General features: G+C 35.0%; 1 protein-coding gene across 2 annotated transcripts in view; it reads right to left on the bottom strand.

Annotated features, from left to right (window-relative positions):
- The window catches only part of LONP2 (lon peptidase 2, peroxisomal), a 111095-nt gene that overhangs the window by 85767 nt on the left and 12957 nt on the right, over nucleotides 1–12371 (bottom strand). For both annotated transcript variants that reach the window (XM_047078361.1, XM_047078360.1), the window contains exons 5-7: nucleotides 7269–7432; nucleotides 5857–5951; nucleotides 266–524 (exon numbers count right to left, since the gene is read on the bottom strand). In XM_047078361.1, coding sequence (XP_046934317.1) covers nucleotides 266–524; nucleotides 5857–5951; nucleotides 7269–7432 — 518 coding nt within the window. The remainder of the gene's footprint in view (nucleotides 1–265; nucleotides 525–5856; nucleotides 5952–7268; nucleotides 7433–12371) is intronic.

The following is a 12371-nucleotide window of genomic DNA, read 5'->3' as shown; positions in this document are numbered from 1 at the left end:
AAAAGCCGAGGCAGAGACTCACTATCCATTGTCATACAATTACCAAGGTTAGTTTGGGTATACTATTATGGTAGAGGCTCTAGGTTAGCTATAAATGTCCTACAGATGTACCGTAAGTAAGTACTGTAAATATCCTTTCGATCCACGGTATTACAAATATCCCTTTGAGAAAAAAATATACATACATATATTATGCCTTGGCTTTTGAGGGGCTCTAGTCAATTAAAACAGAGAACCAGAGATTGAACTGAGAGAAATATCTTACCTGTGTCCTCGAATGTCGGACTGATCACACACTCCTCCAAGTGCAATCCTGTGGAACTCTCGACCAAGAGTCTTGGCCACTGATCTTCCCACACTTGTTTTACCAACTCCAGGAGGGCCAACAAAGCAAAGAATGGGGCCCTTCAGGTTGTTTTTCAGCTGTCTGACAGCCAGGTATTCCAGCACTCTTTTCTTCAATTTTTCCATAGCATAGTGATCATTATCCAGAAGAATCCGGGCTGCTCGAATGTCCAGACGGTCTGTCAAATAACCCAACAGAAGCACTTTTTGAGATGCTTGAGATACTTAAAAATTTTTATTTATTTTTACAATATTTATTAATTTTGAGAGAAAGACAGCACGCACACACGCACTAGTAGGGGAGGAGCAGAGAGACAGAGAGAGAGAATCCCAAGCAGGCTCCACGCTATCAGCACAGAACCTGACACGGAGCTCAATCTCACAAACCGGGAGCTCAATCTCACAAACCAGGAGGTCATGACCTGAGACGAAATCAAGAGTCAGAGGTTTAACCAAACGAGCCACCCAGGCACCCAGCACATAGAATTTTTAAATGCAAGAACTCCTTTCAAGGGTGACAAGAGTCAAAATATGTTTTAGAAAATAAACATGACAAGAACAGAAGTGGATCTTTCTACATGAGTCTGCAGGGAGACCTGGCTTTTTTGCGTAAGAGAATTTAGTATCAACAGAACTAGTAAGCACTACATAATTAAAAATTCAAGGAATTAATACTCTACATACACATTATTTATATGGAGACATAATTTCTACATATTCTATTTGTGCTGGCATTTGTTCCTTCTTTTTTAAAGTTGTTTTTTTTTTTATTAGAGAAGTAATGTATGCTCATTCTAGAAAACCCAATGACACGAATTAAAAAAAAAAAATGAATACAGTTACCCATAATCTCATGTCTTCAAGAGAGCATCTCTACCTTCACTTTGGTATGTATTCTTGCAGGTTGTATGTGTATGTGTGTGTATGTGTATATATGTGCTTTCAGACCGATTTTTCAAACTGAGAGTATATGATGCCTTCAAGTTTTGTTTTTTCACTTAATATATATTACAGACACCTTTCAGTGTCAAATGTATTTCTTAGTAATACTTTAGTGGTTACATAATATTCTATTATTTAATTATCCATACTCATTTAAATAATTCCCTATTGCTAAGCATTTAGGTTATCTACAAATGTTTACAGTTATAAAACAGGCTTTGCAGTGCATCCTTGTAATTAAATCCCCACATATATCCCTAATTATTTCCTTCAACTAACCTTCTACAGACAGAAATGCTGGATCAAAAAAAAAAAAAACATTAAGATGTAAAGAACTGTCACAGTCTCACCAGGAAGGTATGAATTAGGTTTGTTTCTATAGCCAAGCTTTCATCAGGTTTACTGATGTGCTTTACTACTTAAAATACTTATAGATTAAATTAAATACTCATGGATGCCAGCATGAATTCATCATCTGCATGACACCCAGGGGTAATACATGGCTGCATAATCATACTGATGGTGAGAGGAGAGGCTGGGAAAGAGAAAACACACACAAGCCTACTCTTTCAATCCATTATTTGGAACTTGCTCTGCATTTTTCCTGCAGAGGAAAAAAAAAAAAAAAGCCTTTAATGGTGGTTTGGTTCCCAAGTTAGTCTGAAAAAAACCTAGCTAAGCAGTAATATATGTATTTTAATTACAGTACTGTTGCTTTTACTTCAGGCTGAGTGATTTGGAAAGGGAAAAACAAAATTTCTTCCCCCTTTCCTAGCTTCAGACTCCAACTAACAAACACATGAATAAATGACAGGAAGTTTTCCAACTGTTAGGCACTGCTAACCCAGACTCTAAAAACCTACCACAGCAAACACAAAAGAAAACTTCAGACCAATTCCATTTTGTATAGCTCTAAATATTAAAATGCTAATAAACCAGATCTATTAAGAATAATCTACTAAGTCCCAGTGAGATTTATTTTAGTTATGCAAAAAAGTTTAACATTATGTTATCAACATATTTATTACATCACCATGCATAAGAAAAACTTTCCATCAAAATGTCATTTTGTACCATTTTGTCACTTGTTATAATGTAACACTCACCCCTAATTAACATTTACTAGTTTAAGAACAGAATTCCATGCAATTTAGAAAAAAATGATGATATTCTGAAGGAAGTTTTTCTAAGAAACATGACAAGTGAAGACAATTTTTAAAAGTTCCTCAAACTTTTAAGGAAGACAATTTCTATGCTATATAAATTATTGTGTCTTTTCTATATAGGATACGTTTTTTTCTGATTATTCTTTTTAATGGCTTAGAATACATGCTTCCTATTTTGAATAATACATGTAAAATAATACTTGTAATAACACATGTAAAAAATTTAAAACTTACCTGAACATATATTTCTCTATTTACAACTGAAAGACTTAAATAGTATCTACTGGCTCTTTCTATTCAAGATGAGAAAATTAGGAAACTTCTTTCCTTCAAATCTTTCCTTTCTGCTTTTGAGGATTGCTACTTAGGTAAGCTTCTCTTTCAAAAATTATGAAAGACATTTTCACGGTTTTATAACCACACTCATAATAATTATTTAAATCTAATTCCATACAGAAATGGTTTAAAAGTTCAACACACTTCCTTTTTTTTTTTTTTTTAATTTTTTTTTTTTCAACGTTTATTTATTTTTGGGACAGAGAGAGACAGAGCATGAACGGGCGAGAGGCAGACAGAGAGGAAGACACAGAATCGGAAACAGGCTCCAGGCTCTGAGCCATCAGCCCAGAGCCCGACGCGGGGCTCGAACTCACGGACCGCGAGATCGTGACCTGGCTGAAGTCGGACGCTTAACTGACTGCGCCACCCAGGCACCCCACAACACACTTCCTTTTATACCACAATTTATGCATCTTCAGTTCTCTGCTAGAATACTAAACGATGAAAAGTTTCTGGCATGTGGGTGGCCTCCTTCCCTAGTTGTGAAAATAATAACAGCTTTGTCCCATTTTTATATTTTGTTTATTTCAGTAAAGGAGTCAGCACTCTTGTATTCAAATAAACATTTTGCTCCGAAACCTATACAATTATACTGTATAAGCTTGGTAAAAATTCCTGATTATTAATTAAGTTCAGTTTTTAAATAGGACAAGTGGAGAGGGGAGGAAGCTGGAAGCAACTCACTAAGCTACTAATGGCAATTAATCAAATTGCAATTTTAATATTCAGGCCATTATACTATATCTACTATATGCACCCTGCATTTCTCCTAAGTCATTAGTTAAAATAAATCCTGAAGCACAGAAAAATGTTACTGAGAGAATACCAAAATTTCAAAATAAGGCCCCTAGGATTACCAAGTTATCTAGATGCTCTTCAGACTGTGCACTCGTCCTACTGTCAAGAAAAAATAGCAGGGTTTGAAAATTGTCACGACCGCATCAATGACAAATACCTATCAAATATATATCAACATGGAAGCTTGGCAGGTGAAACAAAACGGCAGCAGTTAAACAACACAAAGTTGAAATGTAACTTTCTTTCCCAGGTCTAAACTAACAGGCAGCAGAGCCCTCTCCAGAATAGGACCACTTCACTTAAAAAAATAGGCACCGAGTGAACAGAAGCCTACCAGAAATAAAATGGACCTCCCCACAGCCCAGCTAGATCCAGACCAACAGCTGATCTCAAATTGATCATGTGGCACAAAGAGAGGCTGATTCAATGGGACCCCATGCTCTCCGGCATTCATCTCACTATGGAGTTTCCAAAAAATACAAAAAATATTTTTGAATTAAGAATTAAACCAAGAAATTCAGCTGCAGTTTGGTAAAGCACTTTCAACTAGAAGGCAATGTTGTTATGCAAATATGATATAAGAAATAAATTTATTAGTATGGTAACATAACAGCTCTATATATAGGAGCCAAAAAACTGGAAACAACCTCAATGTTCCTGACACGTAAACGCATACACAAATTATTAATCTATGCAGCAACATGGATGAACCTCTAATGCTGAAAGAATCAGAAAAAGCGAGTACATGCTATGTCATTCCATGTGTGTAACAGTTTTGAAAATATGAACTGATCTATAGTGGTTGTTTGGGGATGAGGACGAAAAGGAGGGAGAGAGGGAGGAATTAGGGAAGCATGAGAAAATTTAGGAGGCGATGGGTATGTTCACTATCTTAATTACGGTGATGGTATTACAGATACATACATATGTGAAAACTTATCAGAATGCACATATTATAGATGTACAGTTTACTGTTTATCAATTACACCACAATAAAACTGGAAAGTAAAGCAAAATTGCTTCTAAAAAATTTCTTCTATAGTTCACTAGTGCAACCTGATTTAATCTAGTGAAAATTTACAGATTCTCAGAATTTAAGAGAGAACAAATATGAATTAGCTTTTTAATTTTATAGACAAACATTCAAACAGAGAGAAAAACTTAGGAAAAAACCCAAAATCTAGAGAATGGGATAAACACAAAGTTACGGAGTATCCATGAAGGAATAATTAGCATAACCCAGAATGTAACTGCTTTCTACAACAAGAACCTAAGAACTGTAATATGATTGAAATCTAAGGGTAGTCAAAATAAAGGGAAGATGATTAGGTCAATTTCATCTTAGTACCTAGCCATACACATTAAAAATGTGTTAGATGATCCTTTCCAAAAAAATGATTAAGAAAGGAACTACTTTAACCTTAACATTGTCCTGGCATAGTTAATCTAACACAAAGGTGCTTTATTCTGGGCCCTCTTTGAGGGGAAAATTTTTTTTTAAGTTATCAATACCAGAAAGAATGGTCCTCTGTAGGTTAATAAGCAAGTATTTTTTAATATTAAAAATTCAACATCCTGTAATCTGGCATGTATAGCATATCTTATGTGGGGGCACAAATGTGTGTTTTAGAGCAAACATTTAAAAAAATCTCTAGCGTCTTTTTTAAATGTAAGAATTTTACTAGCCAGGATAATAAATCTTTAAATTTTCACAAGTCAATCATACAGCTACTCCTATGCCAACAGCAGTTCAGGTAATCAATCCACTGTTGAATTCAGCAGACCTTGTATGTAAATTTAACAATAGAGCATCTAAATACAGTGTATTTCTCATCCCAAGATAAAATAGCAAATACACAGGAAAGAAAACAGGTCTAACGAAGGACAGAAGGATAAAAAGAGTTTAAATTTAATAGGTTTTTATATGAGAAAAATAAGATTCCAAATGGTACAACTGTTCTAGTACGTAACTATATGTAACTATTTCTTTAGATGTAAAAGTTTATCTTCTGATTGGCTATTGGTATTGAGAAACACTTATATCACTCTTATAGAAAATCCTATTTTCTCTAAAATCAGGCAAAAGGCACTTTCATGTAGCACCTTCTTTTCCTGTTTGATCCCAAGACCTAGATGACACAAGTTCACTGCCTAAATACATCTAGAACTACAGTAACAGTAAGATAATCAATGATATTTCAATAGAATCTACATGAGCTTTCTGAATGACAATCAGACTGCAAAGGCTGTTACTTTGTTGGCTTACCAGTTGTACTTTTGTTCCAAGGAAGTTCCACCATAAGTTCTAAATAATTTCTAGTCAGAGCATATTCTGGCATCGACTGAGGCATTTTTTTGAGTCTATGGGGAAAGAATACATAGCAAAATGTTACACAACATAGAAGAATTCCATAAAAAACACAAAAATCCAGCATATATATCTCCGTTTCTGGGTCAGATATATCATGAATAATTGATTTAAGAAATCTGGCAACATTAAAAAAAAAAACTAGTTATTTTGTTTTGTGAAGTACTTATGGAACAAAATTAAACAGATCCCTGCAAACTGGGGAAGTGGGGGAGGGAACACTGTATCTGATTCTATCCTGGAAATTCAACCTTATCAGTATCAGTATCTCGCAGGGGGAGTCTCAAGTCACACTTACCTGATTTACTTCTCACAGTAAGAGTTAAGTGCCTAATCATGCATAACACAACAATTATTTACTTTTTTTGGAATCAGAGATAAAATTATCTTGTAAAAACAAGCTAACATCAGATATTTAACTAAAAATACAACTTCCATAATATATGCAGTATTTAACAAAGTATTTTGCCCACAAAAAATGTTCCTCATTTATTAACCAATGCCAGTGAATGTAAAATATCCCTCAACTACAACTAATCTTCTTATCTGTGAACCCAGAGTCCAATCTTTTGTTACTGAGCATTCAATTAGGTTCATTATAATTCACTAATAAAAGAAAATGCAACACAATTATAATGTTTCAAGTACATAAAGAAAAAGTTGGTTTTCTATTTACCCCTGAGATTATTCATGTACCCTATGATGTCATCAAGGTTTCTGTGTACTTTCTTATGCAAAGAGAAACTGATAGTCCCTGCCCTCTAGGGTTTACAATCTTCTTTCTAAAGAAGAAAAAAGTAACATGTGAAGAGCACAGTGCCAACTGAACATTGTGTCTAAACAAAGCACAGCCCATATTTAAGACAATGAAAAAGCAGTTAACAATAGTGATCATATTGACAGCATATGAGGTGGAAGCGATGTACCACTTAACACTCAGCCACTGAGAAAAAGATTAGGGAAGTTGATGTTAATTCAGGAGTATTAAGAATCCTTTAAAAATCAGTTTCCAGTTGAGGAATGAAGAGGGATAACCTGAAGATTCTACAGATCACAGCTCTAATCTGACAATTTGGAAAACCATGAAAGATAAGAATTGACAAAGGAAAGATAAAATGAGTGGTGGTTTATGACTATACTAAATATAAGAAAAGGAGAAAGATCAAAGAATATAAAACAAATAACTCAGCTTTCAGTTTGTGATCCAAAGAAGCAGTTTCAAGTTTCCATGACCAATAATTTTTAATATTTATTAATAAGCAAAATGAAAGTGCCAATGAATGAATAGCTTCTTTTTAGCTTCAATTTACCTTTTTATCTCTTTGACACAGACTTTGTGGGCCTGCTCTGGCATACTGGATGTTTGTATTTTTTTCTCTAGCATGACAATGTCATCATGATCTTCATCCTCATCCTCATCTTCTAAGGCACCTGGGATGTGTGTAATCCTTCTAATAGGACGTATTGCTATAACCTAAAGTAGAAAGTAGAAGAGTAAAACTATGTGTTAAAATAAATTGGAAACGAGGTACCTAGTTACACACAAGATTATAACTGGTGCCGAATAACATTTTCATGGTTAGGGTCTACATCTTTAGGAACTAAGTCCAGAATGATAACCAAGAGACACAAGCACATATGGAAGCAGTAGAATTTAAAAAAGGGGATCAACATAAAATGGACATGATTCTTTAGTATATGCTTATATTACAATAAGAAAAAATTCAAGAGCTGGCTACTAGAAATAATGAAAACATCTAGAAATTATTTTTCTTTGAGCTACTATTATAGCCACTACTTTCTTGATTATATTACTACTTACCAATCAGCAACAGAATAAATTCCATTTTTCCTCCTAGATTACAAAATTTCTTTCTAACATCTTTAACGTTTCCACCATTGGCTCTGTTCTCTTTGTCTCCAATACACAGAAAAGTCTTCCTCCTTGCAAATACTTTATCTTACCTACATCACTTAACTACACACTATTTACATCCCTTCTTGCGAAGTTCTGCTTTTCCAACAAGTGGCTTTGACCACTATTTCCCCATCCTCATGAATTACTTCCATAATCTCTATTTTGTACTTTGGCCTTTATCTCCACTATGTTGAGAAATTGTGCTTTGAAATCCAACAACCATCTTCTGTGCCAAGTCAAATGGTTTTATTTTGTGTTCTCTTTCTCCACGATCTGTATCATATTTTAAAACTTCTAAAATGCTCTTTTGAAATTCTCAACTCAATAATATCATGAATAAACACCAGCCATCACTGGAGCAAAATGATACACTGGTATTTAATTTAAAAGCCTGGGAATTTATTTTTTAAACTATTACTTATTTAATACATTCAAATATAAAACATTAAGAACACAAATAAAAATACAACTTTATAAAAACAAAAATATTAAATATATACTTTTAGCCTACATAATAGCAGACAAAATATTTTTTAATGAAATATTAAATGAAAATAAAAAAAAATTTTGGGGCGCCTGGGTGGCGCAGTCGGTTAAGCATCTGACTTCAGCCAGGTCACGATCTCGCGGTCCGTGAGTTCGAGCCCCGCGTCAGGCTCTGGGCTGATGGCTCGGAGCCTGGAGCCTGTTTCCGATTCTGTGTCTCCCTCTCTCTCTGCCCCTCTCCCGTTCATGCTCTGTCTCTCTCTGTCCCAAAAATAAATAAAAACGTTGAAAAAAAAATTAAAAAATAAAAAATAAAAAAAAGAAAATAAAAAAATTTTTAAATGAGAGTTTTAAAAAGCACATTAATTTTTTCATCATTGAAACAAAAGTACTTTTTTGTGCAGTTTTTTTCCCAGCTACAAGAAAGTGCCTTTCAACTCTTAAGGGAATAGGCAGAGAAAGTTTTAGGCTTAACTCCAAATATCACCCTCTGATTCCTACATTTTCAAGTAACTGTCACCTGGGTGATCATTTTCTGGAGCAATTCTGAACACTTGTCTCCTTAAGCAACGGTAACACTTAATGGATAAGAAGCTGCAGTTCTCTGTGTCTGCCAAGACAGAGTGTGCACTGGTTTGTCTTTCTACACAAAATGGATAACTAAATTAATGATCTGATCTCAAACCAGAAATAATTCACATTTCTGCTTTTTGTTTTAAACGGCATTATGCCATTATGTCCTGAAACACAAACACCAGACAGGCTACTCCTGTTTCTGTCATCGTTCTCCTCCAGCCTATTTTCTGCTCCTTTCCTTAGTCCCATCAGTGAGGAATCCTTCTTTCTCAATAATGTATTCTTTCTGATGAAGGAACACTTCTGCGCTGATGACCATCAAATCTAACATTATTCTCAACCTTTCACTTACTTTCCAACAGCCTTCAGAGAACTATCATTTCCACTCTTGTCCACATCAAATATATTTTCTTGATCTTAACTCTGCCCACACATAACAAAAGTAAAACTGATAGCTCAAGGTAGACTTCAGACAGACCTCATATAAATGTAATGTATGATAATGAATGTATCACAAATCAATGGAGAAGTGAAGAATTATTTATAATACTGTTGAGTTAAAAATCAGTAAAAGGTAAACTAAAAGTGGGTATTTGTCAAATCACTGGAGGATAGAGGACTCTAAGCTTAGAAGACAGAAAAAGACTTACATAGTTGGACTAAATGAAAACAAAAATTTTTATAAGTTAAAAGCAAAAAAGTCAGCTAAATTATGGTAAAACATAGTGATACAGTCCTCCTAGGAAACAATTTTGTAGTATTCTTAATACTATTTTTTTTAAGTTATAGATCATTTCAGTGGATGCAGAAAAGGCATTTGTCAAAGTACAACATCCACTAGTGATAAAATCTTTTAACAAAGTAGGTCTGGAGTGAACATACCTCAACATAATTAAGTCCATACATGAAAAACCAATAGCTAGTATCATCCTCAATGGGGAAAAACTGAGAGCTCTTCCTCTACAGTCAGGAACAAGACAGGGATGTCCACTCTCACCATTTTTATTCAATATAGTACTGGAAGTCCTAGCCACAGCAATCAGACAACAAAAAGAAATAAAAGGAATCTAAATTGGCAAGGAGGAAGTAAAACTTGCACTATCTGCAGATGACATGATATTATACATAGAAAAACTGAAAGACTGTACCAAAAAGCCACTAGAACCATGAATGAATTTGGTGAAGTCACAGGATACAAAATCAATGTACAGAAACCTGCTGCATTTCTATACACCAAAAATAAAGCAGCAGAAAGAGAAATTAAGGAATTAATTCCATTTACAATTGTACCAAAAACCGTAAGACACCTAGAAATAGACCTAACCAAAAAGGTAAAAAGACCTATACTCTGAAAACTATAAAACACTGATGAAAGAAATTGAAGATGACACAAAGAAATGTAAAGACATTCCATTCTCATGGATTGGAAGAACACATATTGCTAAAATGTCTATACCACCCAAAGCAATCTACACATTTAACACAATCCCTATCAAAATACCAACAGCATATTTTCACATAGCTAGAAAAATTTTAAATTTGTATGGAACCACAAAAGACTCTAAATAGCCAGAGCAATCTTGAAAAAGAAAAGTGAAGCTGGAGGCATCACAATTCCAGACACATAGATCAATAGAACAGAACAGAAAACCAGACATGAACCCACAACTATATGGTCAATTAATCTTCAAAAAAGCAGAAAAAGCTATATAATAGAAAAAACACAGTCTCTTCAAAAAATGGTACTGGGAAAACTGGACAGCAACATATGAAAGAATGAAACTGGATCACTTTCTTATACCATATATAAAAATTAATTAAAAATGGATTAAAGAGCTAAATGTGAACCCTGAAATCATAAAAATCAGCAGTAACTTCTTTGACATCTGCTGTAGCAACTTCTTTCTAGATATGTTTCCTGAGTCAAGAGAAACAAAAGCAAAAATAAACTACTAGGACTACGTCAAAATAAAAATCTGCACAGTGAAAGAAACAATCAACAAAACTAAAAGGCAATCTATGGAATGGGAGAAGGTATTTGCAAATGACATATATGATAAAGGGTTATTATCCAGGGGCATCTAGGTGGCTCAGTTGGTTAAGTGTCCAACTTAAGCTCAGGTCATAACCTCACAGCTCGTGAGTTCAAGCCCTGCATCAGGCTCTGTTGACAGCTCAGAGCCTGGAGCTTACTTTGGATTTTGTGACTCCTCTCTCTGCCCATCGCCTGCTCACTCTCTGTCTCTCCGTCTCTTGAAAATAAATAAATGTTAAAAAAAATAGTAATAAAAAATAAGTAAATAAATAAAAGGGTTATTATCCAAAATAACTTATAAAACCCCAAAACAAATAATCCACTTAAAACATGGGCAGAAACACGAATAGACATTTCTACAAACACATACAGATGGTCAACAGACACATGAAAAGATGCTCAACATCACTGATCAACAGGTAAACGCAAGTCAAAACTATATGAGAGTGCAATGAAGGTGATGGCCGGTGCTGCTCCCTTGCTGAGGTAGGATCCTGAGGACTCTCCAGTCCACTGAGGGCATACCTCCAGCCCATCTAGCCTGCTGCACCAGGGAGGTGAAGTGTGAGAGCCCAAAAAAAAACAAAAACAGAATCAAAAACAAAAACAAAAACAAAAAACCTCCAATGAGATAACACCCTACACCTATCAGAATAGCTAAAATCAAAAACTCAAAAAACAACAAGCCATTGGTGAAAATGTGGAGAGAAAGGAACCCTCAGGCACTGTTGGTGGGAATGCAAACTGGTGCAGTGCAGCCACTGTGGAAACAGTATGGAGGTACTGCAAAAAGTTAAACATAGAACTACCCTAAGATCCAGCAACTGTATTACTAGGCATCTACCCAAAGAATACAAAAATACTAATTCAAAGGGATAATTCAAAGGGATACATGCACCCTGATGTTTAAAGCATCATTATTTAAAATAGCCAAATTATGGAAGCAGCCCAAGTATCCATCCACAAATGAATGGATCAAGAATTTGTGTATGCATACACATATATACACAGGCATATACATGTATACACATATATATGTATACACACATGTGCACACACACAATGGAGTATTACTCAGCCATAACAAAGAATGAAATCTTGCCATTGGCAATGACATGGATGGACCTAGGGAGTACAACGCTTAGTGAAATACATCAGTCATAGAAAGACAAATACCATATGATTTCATTCATATGTGGACTTTAAGAAACAAAACAAACAAACAAAGGGAGGGGAAAAAAGAGAGAGAGGCAAACCAAGAAACAGACTCTTAAATGATGGTTAAAAGGGGGAGGTGGTGGGAGGGATGAGGGAAATAGGTGATGGGGATTAAGGAGGGCACTTGTTGTGACGAGCCCCAGGGGACTGTATGGGAGTGGCAGCGAATCACTGTATTGT

The sequence above is a fragment of the Lynx rufus genome, unplaced genomic scaffold (assembly GCF_022079265.1).
Source record: "Lynx rufus isolate CCGP_SWC_20201006 ecotype Redwood Valley unplaced genomic scaffold, mLynRuf1.p SCAF_16, whole genome shotgun sequence".
NCBI lineage: Eukaryota > Metazoa > Chordata > Mammalia > Carnivora > Felidae > Lynx > Lynx rufus.
The sequence above is the reverse complement of the archived record's forward strand: the minus strand, read 5'-3'. Positions and strand labels throughout refer to the sequence as shown.